General features: G+C 36.8%; 1 protein-coding gene across 4 annotated transcripts in view; it reads left to right on the top strand.

Moving 5' to 3' along the window:
• Positions 1-4,150: 4,150 nt before the first annotated feature.
• The window catches only part of Matcap2 (microtubule associated tyrosine carboxypeptidase 2), a 48,203-nt gene continuing 33,848 nt past the window's right edge, over positions 4,151-18,505 (top strand). The window contains exons 1-3 of one of the 4 annotated variants that reach the window (XM_078039853.1): positions 4,156-4,467; positions 14,777-15,082; positions 15,176-15,471. In XM_078039853.1, the coding sequence (XP_077895979.1) occupies positions 4,443-4,467; positions 14,777-15,082; positions 15,176-15,471 (627 nt within the window). In that variant the 5' untranslated portion in view covers positions 4,156-4,442. Of the gene's footprint in view, positions 4,468-14,776; positions 15,472-18,505 lie in introns of all 4 variants that reach the window. The other 3 variants (XM_078039852.1, XM_078039854.1, XM_078039855.1) reach the window with 3 other exon arrangements.

Here is an 18,505-nt window from a genome sequence, read left to right on the forward strand (position 1 = left end):
AATGAAGAAAATACACATCTTAGTTACTTTAAAAGATAATGAAAACAGGGCTGGGTATGTATCTCAGTTATAGAACATTTGCCCGGTATGTGCAAGGCCCTAGGTGGATCTCTAGCATTGATTAAAAAAAAAGGCTAGTAAAATATAATTAAAATTGCCAGGTGCAATTGCAGTGGTGCCCGCCTGAAATCCCAGCAGCTCGGGAGGCTGAGACAGGAGAATCACGGGGTTCAAAGCCAGCCTCAGCATCTTAGCAAGACACTAAGCAACTCAGTGAAACCCTGTCTCTAAATAAAATACAAAATATGGTAGGGGATGTGGCTCAGTGGTTGAGTGCCCCTGAGTTAAATTTCCATCGTTTATTTATTTATTTATTTATTTATTTGACAGTATGACAATCATATTTGTCAATTTGACAATCATTTTTTTCAAATATATACATATATGTGTGTGTATATATATATATATATATATATATATATATATATATACACATACATGTATATATTTGACAATATGATTAGGCACTTTGGTAAAAGCATACAGAGTGAACTCTCTGCACATATTACTGACTTGGTAAAATCCTTTAGGAGGCTCTTTTTGAGAAATTGTTCTTAAACTTCAGTGATTTTTTTCTTTTAAAAATATATTGGTAGTTAATTATGTAAATAATTTATAGGAGAGGAATTGTACAGTTCTATCAAAAATGCCCAAAGGACATTTGACAATATTCACAAAGGATTAAATGTACTTTCCCAAACTTTATCAGGTTTTTAATAAAGACTACTTACAAAAAACCAAACAGCATATTAAAGGGTAGATCCTATGAATGTCATTTTAATTAAGTCTGAATTAAAGATCTGAAGCAAAGGTAAGGCACACTTTGTATCATCATCCAACATTGAAATATTTGCTAAGTGAAAAAAGAGCCCCCAAACTGAATAATTTGTGTAAATGTTGGAAATTAAAATAGTATAGAAAGTTCATGAGACCCTATTTAAATAACTATTTAATAAGAATTTGATCATGTGGCTGTATCTGATGGATATAAAAATCAGTAACTTTTCTCTGTATTATCAGAAGTACAAACATTCTTATAAAAATTTTTTTTATATATGTTTTGTTTTTGGGGGGTGGGGTACCAGGGATTGAACTCAGAGGCATTAAACCACTGAGCCACATGTCCAGCCCTATTTTGTATTATTTAGTGACAGGGTCTCACTGAGTTCGTTAGTGCATCACCATTGCTGAAGCTAGCTTTGAACTCGAGATCCTCCTGTCTCAGCCTCCGGTGTCAATGGGATTACAGGTATGTGCCACCACACCTAGCCATTCTTATAAACTTTTAACTGACAATAATAATGAAGTTATAAAAGACCAAGAAAAATATTTAACAGGAAACAACAAAGGCAAAAAAACACTTCAGTGATTTTTAAAAGCTAGAAATATGAAAGGTAATATAGATATTTATAACAAATTTGGAAAAACAAGTTTTAGTGTTTTAAGTGTATAAGGAAGTTGGCAGCACTGTTCATTTACAACTCTTTGCCTAAGACTGTATGTTGCAAGAATAACTGTTCATGTAAATGCTAAGGATTCATTGCTTGTTACTAAAGCAAGTGCTTTACCTCAAAGCATATTTTTTTCATCTAAAGCAATGTTTGATATCACTCTTATTTTGTTTGATTTTCATTGACAATATATACACTTTCTATTGTCCACTTATTCATTGATTCACAAATATTTGACTATCTACTATGTGCCAGGCAGGGAATACAACGCTGAACAAACAAAAATCACTGCACTTCTGCATGAGGTCCTGAGTTCAGTCCCCAGCATACAAAATCTATCAATTAGTTTATGGCCATACCACCCTGAACTTGCCTGATCTCATCTGACTTCAGAAGCTAAGAAGGGTCAGGCCTGATTAGTACTTGAATGGGAGACCAAAATCTATCAATCAGTCACTGAACTTGTGATAATTTTATTCTAGGAATGGATATGGATGATAATCAAGATATACCAGTAAAAGATACAATAAATTAGACAATGTTAAGCAAGTGCCAAAGAAAAAATAAAGCAGAAAAAGGTAATACAAAATATAAGAAAGATGTTGAATTGTAAATAGAGTGTCCAGAAAAGTCCTCACGGAATGATGATATTTGGATTAAGTTCTGAAGGAAGTGAGGGAGCTAGTCCTATAGATAGCTGTGGGAAGAGCATCCCAGGCAGGAAAAATCCCATGTTATAAAACCTCCAAGTGAAACAGTGCCTGATATAGTTGAGGAGTATGAAGGAGAGGGCTGGGACGAGTACTGGAGGTGGAGATCAAAGAGATGACTGGAGGCTAGGTCACAAAGGACTTCAAAGGCTTTGAAGGGTTTTAAGCAGAGGAGTGACAGAATCTTACTTTTGACCAAAGTCCCTCTGGTCACTGGGGTTTGAGAATATAGAGTTGAAAAGGGTAAGGTGGGATAGGGAGATCATCTCAGAAGTTCTAACTAGAATCCAAGTCAGAGATGCTCCTGGTTTGAAGCAGAGTGGTAGCAAGAAGATGGATTCTGAATGTATTTTGGATATAAAATTCATGTTTTTGTCCCTGACAGAATAGGATTTGAGGTTATCCCATATTTGTGATATAATTAAATTTTTACTTTTCTTTCCTAAGTAATGAAAAAAAAACTCTCACAAATTCTGTAATTCTAAGAGTATCACACTCATGATACTGAAATTCCTTTTGTTCCTGAGTTTGAAACACTTCATTTATTTTCAAATCCTACCCCAATCTTGAGGAAAGACAAAGAAAAAATGTGGTTCTCTGAATATCAACTACCAGCACTACCTTCTTAGCTCCTCATGACTGTAAGCTTAGCCAGGCTTTTCATTTCCCTTGATGTTCCTCAAAACCTGGCACAGAATCCTGCACACATTAATCTCAAAAAATGTTCATTGAATGGTACAGTTTTCATATTTTGTACAACTACTATAAAAGACTTTCTACCAGGCATGGTGGCGCATGCCTGCAATCCCTCTTGACTAACTCAGAAGGTTAGTCAAATTCCAGGTCAGCCTACTAAACTGAGTGAGATACTGTCTCAAAATAAAAATTTAAAAGGCTGAAGATGTAGTTCAGTTGTAGAACACCAATAAGTCCAATTCCTGGTACCACAAGAAAAGAAGATTAAATTTTCACATTCCTTAAAGTTAAAATGAATGCAGTAGTCCTCTTATCCACTTGTTTTACTTTCCACAGTTTGAGTTTCCTGTGGTCTACTGAAATCTGAAAACATTAAATGGAAAATTCTAGAAATCAATTCATGTTTTAAATCATGAAACATTCCTTTATCCAGCATATCCATGCTAAATACACTACCCACCCATTGGTAGCTGTTTTGGTTATCAGATCACCTTCTTGGTATTGCAGTGCTTGTGTTCATGTAACCCTTATTTAATTTATTTAAATAGTGATGTTTGCAATTTTGTTACATTGATCTAATTGTTCAATTAAATTACTAGTTCTTGATATTAATCTCTTACGTGCTCAATTTGTAAACTGTCTCCCATATGTATGTTTTGTGTGTGTGTGTGTGTGTGTGTGTGTGTGTGTGTACAGGAAAAGAACAGTATAAATAGAGTTTGGTGTTATCCATGGTTTCAGGTAACCAACCACTGGGGGTCTGGGAAAGTATCCCCTGTAGGTAAGAAAGGCCATTGTAATAATCTGAAGAGTAACATCCAGTCCCATCAATTGCACAATCACAAGTTAAAATTGGTATTGAGGACAAGTATGCTGGAGTACTGTGAACTGGATGTTTTTGAACCTCTTGCATCTTCATTCTTACCAGGTGTTTCAGTTTTCTCACGCCATGTAAATTAACTTGAAGGGCAGAGGAGATTGAATTTGCAATTCACAGGGCTGATTATCAGCTACCGTTATCTAGGAGTTATCATGGAGTTAAGCTTCCTTGAACTGTGAACTTCCTTGGGGAACAATCCGTCAAAACGCTTGCATCCTATTGGCCAGAGACCCGGTCGCAAGCATCTCTCGTCACCTCTCGCGACGCGGGCCTGCGCTGTGCGCACCGGGAGTTGTAGTTCCCTTTTCTCTCGCTCCCGAAAAGCCTGGCCTCTATCTCACCAGCGCCCCAAGCGGCGCGCAGGCTCGGTGAAGCGCAGTACGCGCGGACCGCGGGGAACGTTTCCTAGCAACTGGGGGAGGTGCGACGTCATGGTGGCGGGTTCCGACAGCCGCTGCCACTGTAGAACCGCCGAGTGCACCTTCGAGTCCTTGCGGTTGGAGGTAGCGCTACTCGCTGCCCTGTGTCCGCACGTTTTCGTCTTCCCATACAGTCTTATCCCGCTCCTGATCGCTGAGAACAACCTCTTGCGCGCCTCCGCCCCTGAGGCCCGGACCGGTGGAGGTCCCCGGCCTCGGTGGGACGATGCTGGAGTCCATTCGCGTGACGGGTGAGTGCAGGGCAGCGCCAACCCTGGGTGCTGGCGCGGTCGGCCACTGCCCGTCCAGGCACCGGAGGCACTGTGTGGCGCTTGTTGGGGTCCAGGCTGTCCGAGTGCGAGGTAACTGTAGGATGTGGGCTCGGCTCGCGGTGCAGCGACTGGAGCCCGCGCCCAGAACGGCGCGGGGCGTGCAGGAGGAGCTGGCGCTACACAAGTGGAGTGAAACCAGAAAACGGGCCCATTTCCTTTTGTCACTTATAATCAGTAAGCACAAACTGTGGAATCTAATGTAATAGACCAGTTACTAGTCCTACAGATGTACAACCTAAGTATTGTTTAATCTTATTCCATAGCATACTAATGTATAATTAGGCTTTATAATTTTCTAGAATGTTCAGAAAAATCAGAGCTAAGCAAAAGAATACATCGGTATATTTCAGTATACTGGGTTTATTTTTTGTGTATGCTTTTATTTTTAAACGCTGAGTACGTTTTGAGTCCATATTATTAATAAGCAAAAAGCTTGGGTGTTTAGGTTCCAGGCCTAAAAGTTTACTTGCCATTAATTATTTTTAAATAGCTATACAGATGAGCCATTTTAACGAGTTTCATAGCATTAAAATAATTTCTTAGGTCATTTCACTAGCATTTGATTCTGCAAGAAAACATTTCTGCAAGCAAGACAGGTCTCATGATGAATTACATAGTAAAGAGAAATACTAATCCCCAAACTGGTATCAAAATAAGGCCAGAATTTTTAACTTTAAGACATTGCAGTAGCTAATCATCTTTTTCTGTGAGTTTTTTAGTTGAAAAACTAAATTCCTTTCCAGTGAAAATACTTATGATCTTAATTTTATACTACTTAATTTGATATTGAGTGTTATAAAATACAGAGCTGATTTTGATGCAGTCATGATATTGCTGCAATTTATATCATTGTTATGTTGACAGGAAGCATAGAGAGTTACAGGAGCTAAGATATGAGGCTACTGAAATTTGCATTAGATTTTTTTAATGTGATTTGCTTTATGTAGAAAGTTACTTAAAAACATCCTCCGTTTATGTTGTGGAGCAAGGTTTTCAACCTCAGCACTATTGACATTGGACAAGAAAATTCTTTGTTGTAGAGGATTGTTCTCTCTCTCCTCCACAGTTGTAACAACCAAAAATGTGTCCACATATTACCACATGTTCCCTGAGGGGTAAAATTGAGAACTACTGCCTTGGAGGAAAATATAGATTCTATCACAATGAAAGTTATTCGGATTAGAAACTACATTGATTAAAATCATTTTCTCCAAAGCATAAACAATCATTATAGATAGAATATGATTAAAATAATGTTAGTATTATTAAAGACAGTGGCACACTCTTATAATTCCAACCACCACCAAAAAAAAAAAAAAAAAAGGATTTTAAAAAAGGGCTGGGGATATTGCTTAGTGGTAAATAGCCTCTGGGTTCAATCTCTGGTACTATTAAATAAAAAGAAGGAAAAAACCTAAAAGCCCAAGAATAAGCTGTTAATAGAAAAATAAAATTATTATTATTAGAAAATTGGTATTCTAATCTGGTCTGCAATGCACAATGGATCTCCTGATACTTCAGTAAGTGAAGTTGGAAGTTTAAGGAGAGATCCTTTATAATATTGTAGAGCCACCCCTGTTAGCTTAATTCTCTGCACAATTTAAAAAGCAACTCTTGTGTGTTTCATACCCTGATATAGATAGTTTGGCAGGTAATTTCTATAGTGTAATAAAACTTAAAACGGCCATTTGAGAATGTGCAAGCCTGAAATTTATAGTCCCTTTCAAATTAACACACCGAGTCATTTTTCAAACTAGTTTCTGCATTTCTTCTCTAAAGTACTTGACTAAAATGATTCTAGAGTCCTGCATTCAGCATTTCATTGAAATGGAAAACCTAATTTTAAAAAATCAGTCAGAAACTTCATAAAGATGTTTTAGCTAAAAAAAAAAAAAAAAATGCCCTCCTCTTCCCTAGTCCCTCGCTACTCATTGATATCTCAGATGTCCATGTTCTTCTAGTTATCAGAACTTGATCTATTGTGATTATGAATACTGGTGGAAATGTATTTCCTTTATTCAGCTTTAAAATAGCAATAACTGTAGAACAAACTGGTTGTTTTATATTTTAGGTCTGAAACAATTTAGTGTTTTAGAAATTACTTTTATTTAATGTCTTATCCACTTCTGACACAGTCATGATTTAATATAATCTAAATATAACATCTTGGTGGAACTGCAACTAGAGGAATAAGACAAATAAGATGTATATACTATTTATGCTATTTGAAGATGGAATCAAATCTGAAAGGGTCTCTTTGCTTTCTCATATCCTTTTAATGAAGAGAATTTATTATACCAAAACCACTAAAATGTTGATTCTAAAATGTAAAATTAATTACTTTATAGTAATATTAAATTCACTTTGGAAATACAAATTTAATGAGTCCAAATATTTCCCCACTTAACTATTCCATGGAGTATTTCTATAGGAGCTGAAGATAATATTGAATATAATAACCATAATAATAGTGAACCAAGGTTTTTTACTATAATCCAGCACTGTTCTCACACTAAACATGTATTTTTTTTAAAGAGAGAGAGAGAGAGAGAGAATTTTTAATATTAATTTTTAGTTATTGGGGGACACAACATCTTTGTTTGTATGTGGTGCTGAGGATCGAACCCAGGCCGCACGCATGCCAGGCGACCGCGCTACCGCTTGAGCCATATCCCCAACCCCAAAACATGTATTTTTTAAAGTCCTCACACCAATACTCTGAAGTATGTATTACTAGCACAAATAAATTAAGTAACTTTGTCAAGGTCATAGCCCCTCCTAATAAGCTGAGCCAAGATTTTAACCAGACAAACTTCATTCCAAAGACCATATTCTGAACCACTAGGAAAATCAGCACTGTTACAATGACTACACTGGTTTAAGCTACAAAATCCAGCGTTAGAATCTTATTTTATCATCAGTGTTATATTATTTGTTAATTTACTCAAGGTATTGAGTATCACCAGCAAATATGTAAATTACAATATTTGCTTGGAAAACTATATAAGTATATATATAAACTATATAAGTGTATATATATATATATTAAGTATATATATATATGTTAGGTATATATATAAATATATACTTAAGTATATATTTATTGTTTTCAATAAATATATACTTAAATATTGGAAGAGAAGGGCTGGAAATGAAGCTAGTGGTAGAACATATGCTTGAGGCACTGGGTTTGATCCTAGCACATTTGATTTTGAACAAAACCCAAAACAAATAAAAATAAAAAAGGAGATATATAGCACACTCATTGAGTAACAAAATGCTGTCAAAAGCCATATAATACAAGATTATATGAATTTGTAATATTCAACTGACCTTATTTTGTGTAATATGACAAGTGATTGATGAGTCATCTGGAAATGAAGCCCTTTTGTAACAAAGGTGATTGTTTAAAAATACTGGAGATAAAATTTTCTCTATTGGTGTAGGGGATTGAGCCCAGGGATACTTTGCTACTGAGCTACATCCCCAGTCCTTTTTATTTTGATTTTGAGACGGGGTGTTACTAAGTTGCTTAGGATCTCACTAAATTGCTGAAGCTGGCTTTGAACTTGCAATACTCCTGCCTTAGCCTCCCGAATCTCTGGGATCATAGGTATGTGCTACTGTACCTTGTGATAGAGGGCTTCTGAAGCCAGTGTTTAACCATACAGGGTGAATACACCTAGGCATGTATCTTCTTTTTGTTCTATAGTAGTCTCTACCCTCACCAATTGTTTCCCTTTCTTATACCTTTCTGGAATGATTTTTTTAATTCTTCCATTTTCAGGCAACCAAATTTTCTACCTTTTCTTTCCTCTTAAATGTTCTCTTCCCCTAGGCTACCTCTCTGGCCACTTTTTTATAAACAGGGTAATGAGTAAGCAAAAACAAACACAAATGTATGCTGTAATAAGAGTTTACAATTTTATTGTTGGGGGAGGCCCTCACGCAACAAATGAGAAAATGCAGCCATGGCGATTACTTCAAGGGAGAGATAAAAGGTGCTATGAAAATCTGAAATGAAGAAGTCAAAGACTTCATGACCAAGTGCTATTTAAACTAAAGAGCTACTGTATCTATAGAGAGGATGGTAAGATGAGAGATTGACAATGTGAGAGGGGGCTGGAATGTAGAGATTAAGGAGGGATGTTATGTGAGATGAGACTGCAGAGGGATCTAGTAGCCTCATAGACCATAGGAGTTTTATCTTCATCCCAGATAGAAAGTCATGGGAGAATTTGCTTCTAGCACAGAGGATGTACAATGCTTGTTCTTAACCTCATCATCAAGGTATGAAATACTGTATTTATAGTATTTACAATATTTCTAGCTGTAAATACATAACACTATAATTTTTGACTCCAAAACAACAGTGTCACATTCTAAGATTGTTACTAATAGAATAACACTGAAGTGCTGCTTCTGTGGAATTTTTAGGAATCTGAGATACAGTAAAGTTTCTGAATTCCTGAGTGATATTAGCAGTGTATTTCTTCTATTTTTCCTTAGTAGCTGACTGGGTGCTATTGAATTATAGAGGTATTAAAGTCAATAGATTATCCGCTATAATATAGGCAAGTTGAACAATAACTATGTTTTTAAAGGTACTGATTTTTAAAATACGTTTTAAAAAACGTATAGAGCTGGGGATGTAGCTTAGTAGAGAACTTGCCTTGCATGCCAGAGGCCCTTGGTTTGATCCCCAGCGCACACACACACACAAAAAAAAGGTGTAATTTATATATACTAAATTTCACAAGTTTTAAATGTGCAGTCTAATGAATTTGTAGATGTGTAACCATTGCCCAGAACAAGATATAGAACCTTTCCAGCACCCAGTAGGCTCCTCCGTACCTCTTCCTAGTACCCCACCCTCAAAAAGTAACCACTATTCTGACTTCTAATATCACAAGTTAGTTCTGCTGTTTCTAAACTACATATAAATGAAATTGTACATTGGCATGGCTATCTTTATCCAATATTATCTGAGATTCACCCACTTTGCTGCTTGCTTGCAACAACACGTTTCATTACTATGTAATATTCTGTTGTATGCATGTATCACAAGTTATTCATTCTTTCTACTATTTTTGGGTTTTTTTGGGGTTTTTGTTGTTGTTGTTTTGATACTGGGGGTTGATCCTAGGGACACTTAACCATTGAGCCACATTTCATCCCTTTTTGTTTTTTGAGACCGGGTCTTGTTAAATTGCTGAGACTGGCTTTGAAGTTGTGATCCTCCTGCTTTAGCCTCCAGACTTGCTGGGATTATAGGCATGCACCTCCATCCTTAGCATCTACTTTAATAGTTAATAGATTATTTGAATTTAAGTGATGAAATACTTGATAAAATTAGGGGCTGGGAATGTGGCTCAGTGGTGGAGCGCTGGCCTCGAAAGTGTGGGGCACTGGGTTCGATCCTTAGCAGCACATGAAAATAAATAAAAGTATTGTGTCCATCTACAACTAAAAAAAAGAAAGGAAGAAATACTTGATATAATTAGGGTTTTATCTTATTCAGGGATTATTTAGTTTTGTTTAGCCCTTCTGTTTGTGATCAAATTAACTATTGTTTTATGGTGTAAAATTTATTCCAGGTTCTCAGGTTTCATTAAGTATTAGTGAACCATATGAAATTGCCTTTTAAGGTTGAGTGTGTAGCTCAGTGGTGAAGTGCCTGCTTAGCATGTGCAAGGCCATGGTTGAAAGAAATTGTTTTTACAGGCCAGAATTTGTTTACTAGTGTTTTTCCAGAGGGCTTTGGGTCTACCTTTTTAGACAGGGAGTTCATAATCACTGTGAAACCTCAGCTATTTGGAGTTGTAAAACACAAAGTTTAGTGAGCAGTGTTCCCCTTCTCCCTTATTCTTCTAAATGAGGAACAGGAGGCACTGATGGGCTTAATGAATAGGCTAATATTACAAATAGGTCATTGAAATAGCTGGGAATGGAAGCCAGGAATTCTGGTATCCTTTTCTCCTGTTCTAGATACATATTAAGCTTTTGTTGTGTTGGTAATTTCAGGATCCACTTACTTCTGGATATAAAATACTGAGTATTAATTTAAAGTAATATTATTTACCCTTTTTTTTTTAGTGTGGGAAACCAAGTTGGGATAAATGATTTTCTTTGATCAGAAATAATTCACTCCAAGATTTTAATGAAACAGATTGCTGATGGCTCTCTGTGTTAAAGTATATAATGTCAACCTTTATTATGAGATATTATGATTTTTAATTATCTTATTACTTTTGGGGGGAAAATGAGTTGTACTTCCTCCAAAGAATTCTGCTTAATGCTTTAAAAAGTTTTCTCAGGAAAAAGGAGTTCCTTAATAAATTTGTATACAACCAGAAATTTTAATAAGCCTTTTTATTATCTTTTTATGCATGTTCAGAAGTCTTTTTTCACAAAATAAAAAGTACTATTTAAAATTATAAAAACAGTATTTTAGATAATAATACAAATGAAAAACAATTAGTGTGCCTTTGAGAAATTATATCTGTCTTGTATGAGTTACATGAAGGACCATGTGTCCCACTTTTATGAACTTCATGGAATATCCAACATTTGGCAGGATTGGCATTTGTTAAATAAATTCATGCTGGCGCTCAAACTACTCAGGAGCAGATGGGGCTTCCAAAGAATGGATGCTAAGCCTCTCAGTAGATCATTAGCAAGTGAACTGAAATGCCACAATTCCTAGGGAGAGTGGTTCTGTCAGGCACCCCTCTACCACCCTCTCATCCTTCCTCCAGGGTTTTGGCAGGTAGTTTAGTACTTATTTTTTTTTTTTTTAAATTTTAAACATGAAGATTACTTGAAGTGGAACAAAATTATGAATTTGGAGGTTACTGATACTTTAAGACAAAACAGAAGTACGCAATGAGATCAGGTCTTTGGTCATAAAGCTTCCAAGTCTTCAGAACCAAATAAACAATTTTCTTTTTTTTAAAATACCTTTTTATTTTATTTATTTTTATGTGGTACTGAGGATCAAACCTAGGGCCTTGCACGTGCGAGGCAAGTGCTCTACTACTGAGCCACAACCCTAGCCCCAAACAATTTTAATAGTGAATTATTTTTAAAAATCAGCACAACATCAATAATGAACCATCAGAATAGAATTTCCTCAGAGTAATTTTATTTATTGGTTTTAATTTCATTATGGAGATGATAAGAAAAGAACCTGACTACCTCCCTTTCATTTTTTTGGCTGCTCCACATTCTTACCCTACCTCTCTAGACTTCTGATAACCTTTATTCTTATCTGAGTTCTCATCATTCTCTTTTGGTGTCCATTTCAGTATCCATCCCTTTCATTATCATCTCTTGTTTCCTAAACTTGTGGTGCCCTTTTAGGGAAACTGACATTGTTCTGGGGCATTTGGGCTACAGCCTGTGTCCTGATGTTCCTTAGCTTATTTGCCTTGCCAGTTTTGACTATCAGTTAGCAATACTTAAGTCTGAAATTGCTAATAAACTGGGATCTCCCGTCTTGTGGTGAAATTTTTATTTGTCCTGTTTTTGGTTTTGTTTGGCAGATATAATCTTTTAACATTTTTTGATTGACCTTGTTGCACAATCCACCTTTAATATGACCCTATCCATAAGATGCCAGTAGCCCCTCCCCAGGATGACAACCAGAATGTCTCTAGGCATTGCCACATGTTCCCTAATAGAGAGTAACCCTGAGTTGAGAACCAGTGGATTAGGATCTTTCTTGCTACCTTTCTACTTTTGCAATGCTCTTCTCATAGAAATAGAATAGTTCCAGAACAATAAATATCTGCCTCTATATCCAGAATGTTGGAGAATGGCATGCTTAGGGTCATATAATCATTTATATTTATAAGGGTATTTATAAACAGGACTTAACTTATTAACAGGACTTGAACAAAGGAGTCTTCTTCAGATGAGCTGGGTTTAAGAGTGAGTCTGAAAGTCCTTCAAATCTGTTATGGTTTGGAGTGAGGTGTGCCCAAAAAGCTCATGAGTGAGACAATGTAGGAATGTTCAGAGGTGAAATGATTGGGTTATGAGAGTCTTAACCCAGTTAGTGAATTGAGCCCCCGATAGGGATTAACTGAATGAGTGGTAACTGAAGGTGGGTAGAGTATGGCTGAAGGAGGTGGGCATTGGGGCATGCTTTTGCCTTTGCCTTTGCCTTTGGGATATATATTTTGTATCTGGCAAGTGGAATTCTGATCATCATGTAAGCCGCTTCCATCTACCATACTCTTCCACCATGATGTTCAGCCTTCCTTTGAGCCCAGAGGAATGGAGCTGTTGTCTATGGACTGAGACCTCTGAAACCATGAGCCTCCAAATACACTTTCTCCCCTTAAAATTGCTCTTGTCAGTGGGCTGGGGTTGTGGCACAGTGGTAAAACGCTTGCCTAGCATGTTCGAGGCTCTGGGTTTATCCTCAGCACCACATATAAATAAAGGTATTGTGTGCAACTACAACTAAAAAATAAATATTTTTTAAAAAATTGCTCTTTTCGGGTCTTTTAGTCACAGCAGTGAAAAAGCTGACTAAAAGAATCAGATTAGGTTCCTACGTGGTTCCTACATGAATGTAATCTGGTTATTTTCACATTGCTCTCTTCACTTCTTGAATTCTGGATTATTGTTGCTATCTCTTGTTTCCCACCTTTAATCATGTACTACATTGTATTATTAATCAAAACTTTATAGGAGTGCTTTGTGTTCAGAGATTAGAAGATGACTGGAAGGACTGAGGATATATTTCAGTAGTAGAGAACTTGCCTCACATGTAGGCAGGAACAATGTATTTATATGGACATGCCAGTTATCCAGAACCATTATTGTAGAGACAGACAAAGCAAGGCACCGAGGACAGCAGGAAACAGTTTTATTTGGCTGCAGCCAGGTTCAGAGGGCACAGCTTTTGCTGTAATTAATCAATCCCCTGAACTCCAAGTTCAGGTAGTTTCAGATTTTATACCCAGCATGTAAGGGGAGGGGCTGAGAAATTCACAGTCTGCAGAAGTTAACTTAAAAGCAGTTTTTTTCTTTCAGTGTTCTGGGCAAGTTAACCCTTCAAGGACAGCACCTGAGAAGGGAAGACCACCTTCTCCCCTTTCTTTCCTCCCCCTGCCAGCTGTTACCATGAAGCCCAATTGGTAACTTTTCTTATGTTAGAAATGTAGACATCTCTGTGAAGCCCCAAATCAGGGCCTGAGGACTTGGTTACATATTTCTACAAACTACTATAATGGACACATGTTTGTGAAAAACTAGTAAGGGGGTGTCCAGCACCTGGAGTGCGGATTTCTTCCCGGCCAGTGGCCAAGTAAAACACCGCAACACGAAAATTGGAAGTTTATCTACATTGAACTCTTTTGTAGAGACTCTTTTGCCGACCGTCCTAAAATCAGCCATGGTGAAGATTTCTGGAGAAGCCCAGTTAAGACTTTTCTATGGAGATAGGGGGTGCCCTACACCATGTGCCAGTTAGTAGAGTTTTATAAATTTGTTGAATGAAAGAATACACATAAACACAGTTTTAAATCAGTGCATGAGCATCAGTGTATATAAATAATCCTTATCTATTTAAAGTGCTTGTGAGATTTAAAGACAAAGCTGCCCCCTTTAAGTTAATTTGCAACTGAATACACTGAAACCCTTTGAATAGTAATTGTTTTTTAAATTTGCTAAAAAACCTTAAGCTACAGTTTAGAATTATTAAGAAAATTAACCAATTATTAATGTTGAACATTATTAAAACATGCTTGAACATAGACGTATCATCCCTTTAATCTTATTTTTTTCAAGGTAAATAAGGCATGTTGTCCATCTGTAGATGGCTACTTTTATATATAGTTCCAAATTTCAAGGCTAAATTAACTTTGAAAGCACCTTGGAGTCTACTTTGATATTAATAATACTACATCCTTTCAAAAAATTCACATTCTTTGGTAGAGAATGCAGATTTATGTGTGTTATCTCACAGCTATATTTGACCTTGGTCATCTCAATGGTTTGAAACTGAGGATTTTTATAGATAATTTAACATATATACACTAAGGGAAGAGAAGAGACAGTGTTTATAATATATATTCTTATTATTTAAAATATCTTTTCTAAAGATTGTTGTAAAACATAAGGTTTACAGAACTTTCAGAAGACTTTTTGTATAATAAGCAATTTGCTTCATCTAGCATCTTTGTTATTTCTTTTTTGGTTTTGTTTATTAACACAGAAAAGCTTCACTGGCCTGAGCAAGAACTCGCTAAGAAGTCTATTCTAAATGCAGAAGATTCATTGATCATTGACAGCAAAAGAAGCCTTTCACATTTACCTGCTGGAATACTAAAGGACATTTTCACAACTGGAACCAGTAGTTACAATGTCCTACTACAAAGCAAGGAGGAGAGAAAGCATCATTTACAAAAACAGTCTTCGTCCACCTACTCCAAAAGATGTAGAAAACCCAGCAAATCTCCTAGCTCCCCTCATAGTAAAGATCCTTGCAGGACGAAAACCCCAGTGCCTGTGGCAAGCACTGGTACTTGGTACTGCCTGGAGAGGCAGCCTACTATTTTTGTCACTAAGTCAGTGTCAAGTCCTGTAAAGTTTACACATGATATCTCTGTTACAGGGAACAGCCTAATACTGCCACCTAAACCAAAAAGCAAGGTCAAGCGACGCCATTTCTCCGCTCTTCCAAAGCCAAAGCAGCAGCCTCAGTTCTGTAGAAGCTTTGAAAAAGCAGATGAGTTTTCTGGAAAAAAATTTTGCATATTGACTGCTATAAAGCCTACCAACTTAGAGAAAGAGAAACTGAGATTCTTCAAGTCTGACTATACCTACAATCCACAGTTTGAGTATGCTAATCCTGCTCTGCCAAGTGTGTTAGCCAAACACAGCAACGCATCTAACCGATTTCTTAAGCAGGTAAAATGCCAGTTCAGTAGTAGTATTTCATTTTTATGTAGTTAAAACACTTATGTATCGTTTTATAAGTAAAACAAGTCATTTATAAGTAAAAAAAGCCATACTTATATGTTATAATTAACTTCTACCCAGGACATTTTGATATGTGACAAATCTCCAGGTAAGTGGTATTGCCAATATGTGAGCAAATTTGTACTAATTTAAATCTATAAACAATCTATTATGTAGACTCTTTGTAACAGGAATCAACTGTATTTGGAAAAAAACTTCAGATTATAGTTCCAGGCTTTCGTTTAGGAGTTTCAAAATTATGACCCATTATCCAGCCCACACAGAAGTGTTGGGTAGCCCACATCATGTTTTTGGTTTCTAGTTAATTTTTTAATGTCTCAGGTGGATTATGAAATCTCTGGTTCTGCTAAGCTAGTTCATTCCCTATTTGTTTAGGTTCTTGTAGGCAGTTTTGGAGACCCTAACTTGATTATTCCCTATGAAAAATGCTTCACTAAACTAATTAAAGCTTCACTAAAATTAATAATCATCTTCTAATAAATATTTAAGCACTCATTTAAAGAAGAAAATAATAGGATTTTAAAAATTAACTTCAAGATTGGCAAATCATAACATGAATGATAAGAATAATATTTTCTAAATCGTTCAATTTAGACCTTAGTGCATAACATTGTGTTTTAAAAGAGCTGTAATAAACTTCAAAATTTCACTGAAGTATTTGAGGAGAAATTGGCTGATGTTTACCTGCAGGGCATAGTTTTGAGATCATAAAGGCAAAATCTGTTTCTAGAATAGGTGAACCTGCATCATTCCATTTCCATGTGGTGCCTGCCCTATTTTTGGTTTTTTGCTGACAACATTGTAGTCTTTGGTCTTCTGGTCAGCAGTTTTTTTTTTTTTTCTTTTTATTGTAAACAACATGAAAGCTGCCCAGTCTTTTGAAGCCATTATCTTTTGGGTTTTGCTTTTTTTTTTTTTTTTTTTTTTAAAGGGTACTGGGGATTGAACCCAGAGCAAGGCAAGTACTCCGCCACCGAGCTATACCTCCAGTCTTTGAAGCTATTATTTGAAGCTTATTTTAGGATTAAAATAATTTTAAGCAGGCAGTTTTTCTTTCTGTGTTAGAAGAAATCTTTTCTGCTTATGTATTTTTCCATTGGCATTCATTATTTTTTTTTTAATGTGTACTGTTTTGGGATGGGCAAGGGCAGTATTAACATAGCAATTATACGTTTAGGTTCTACTACTTTTCTAATGAATGAGATAGAATAAAGACATTGCTTAAAGAGGTTATTTTGATGGTTAAACGAGATAATGCTTAGGCATATATAGCATTTAACATACTAATAAATACTAATAAAATGTTTTGCTATTTACTCCTATTTTTGGTAGTCATTTATTTATGATTTTGTGTGTGTGTGTGTGTGTGTGTAAATTATAATTGATTAAATGGAGTTTTTGTGAATTTAAAATTTATAATTACAAAAATGCTATTTAATTCTTCTCCTTAAGTGCGGAAAGAAATGGGCCAAGATTTATTTACCAATTTGGAGTCTGGTAGACCCAGCCCTGCTCATCTGAAAAGTATAGGGAGGCAGCCAGTGCCTCCCTAAGGGGTCTTTCTTCCTGCCTGTGGAGGATGTAATCTACCGGAGGAGAAGATGAGTCAGAAATAGTGAAGAACAAAAGACACGAGTCAGAAAAAATAGTTTTAAAGGGAGCCTGGAGCACCTGATAGGCCCAGCCCACACAGCTGTTTGAGTTGGAGCTGGACAATTAGAAAATGGTTCCTGTAGTTTATTTAAGGGGGTTCATTAAAAGCAGGAATAAGGTTTCAGGGGTGGAGTACTGCTTCATGGTGTCTGGCAGTCAGCAGATTGATTGGCATCTTGGCAGGTTACATCCATCTCTTGAGAGGCTGTGTGACTGCAGCAGGTCTGCCCATCTCTGGTGCTGTGTGAGACCTCTTAGCAGAGCTGAGGAGGAGTTCACTTGCATTTGGGAGATCCATCCTGGTGGGACTGCCAAGGGAAGTTTCCAATGCCAGATCTACCCCTCACTGGCTACCATGCTGATGTAGTCCACATACAGCCCACGGATGGTTCTTGAAGGGAAAGAGATTTACCACCATTAGATCAAAATGAATGCTTTTCATTTCCCTGCAAGGCAATTTGGAAATATCAGCAGCCTCACAAATTAAGAATTGACACTACTTGACCTGTGACTTTACAGTCTATTTTAACCTGATTGCAGTTGCAGGAGATTAAACCTGTATTTGAATTGCATGAGACTTCAAAGTAGTACCAGTGGTCCTTCCTGGCTTGTACCTCAAATGCCCCTTTAAGGAAATGCTCTCAACAAATGCCAGATCTACTTTTGAAACCACTTCAATCAAATAAAAGAAATTTGTTGAACAAGGCCTCTAGAAAAACATGCTTAAATTGCTATATCAGGATCTGATTGATTATGACATCATCCTTCCCATACCCAGCTGTGAAGCTAAAGCAGCAGCTTCAGGCTGGTCTCCAGGACTCAGAAATGTCCTTGCCAAACGTCAGCTAATAGTCTCTTTTGAGTTTCATAATCTGGATTCCTATAAGGCAATGGGTCTATTGTTGGAAGATGATTGTGGTCCTCTTCAGTGTACAAATAGGCAGAGCAGTAGCCTACCAGAGAGGAGCCAAGGTAGTATTCGGGTTTTGCCATCCCCATTTGGTCTTAGCATTGTCAAGGAGTTTTAGGACTCAGCTTTTTGCCCGTACTGGACAGTTGGCCCTACAGGAGGCATTGAGACCCTGGAGGTGATACAGGGCAGCTAGCATGGGCTAAAGAACTGTAGATCAGTCTAGGTGGAGTCTGTTGAATCCTGCTTATCTACCTGCTGGCAGCAATAGTAACCTCAAGTAAAATGGATACTTTAAGAATAAACAAGGAGCATCCTCCCATGACTCTGGCAATCTATTCTCCTTCAATGAAACAGAAACTTAATACTACAGTATTGCCAACAAAAAGCAGCTGTTTC

The sequence above is a fragment of the Ictidomys tridecemlineatus genome, chromosome 2, assembly GCF_052094955.1.
Source record: "Ictidomys tridecemlineatus isolate mIctTri1 chromosome 2, mIctTri1.hap1, whole genome shotgun sequence".
Taxonomy (NCBI): domain Eukaryota; kingdom Metazoa; phylum Chordata; class Mammalia; order Rodentia; family Sciuridae; genus Ictidomys; species Ictidomys tridecemlineatus.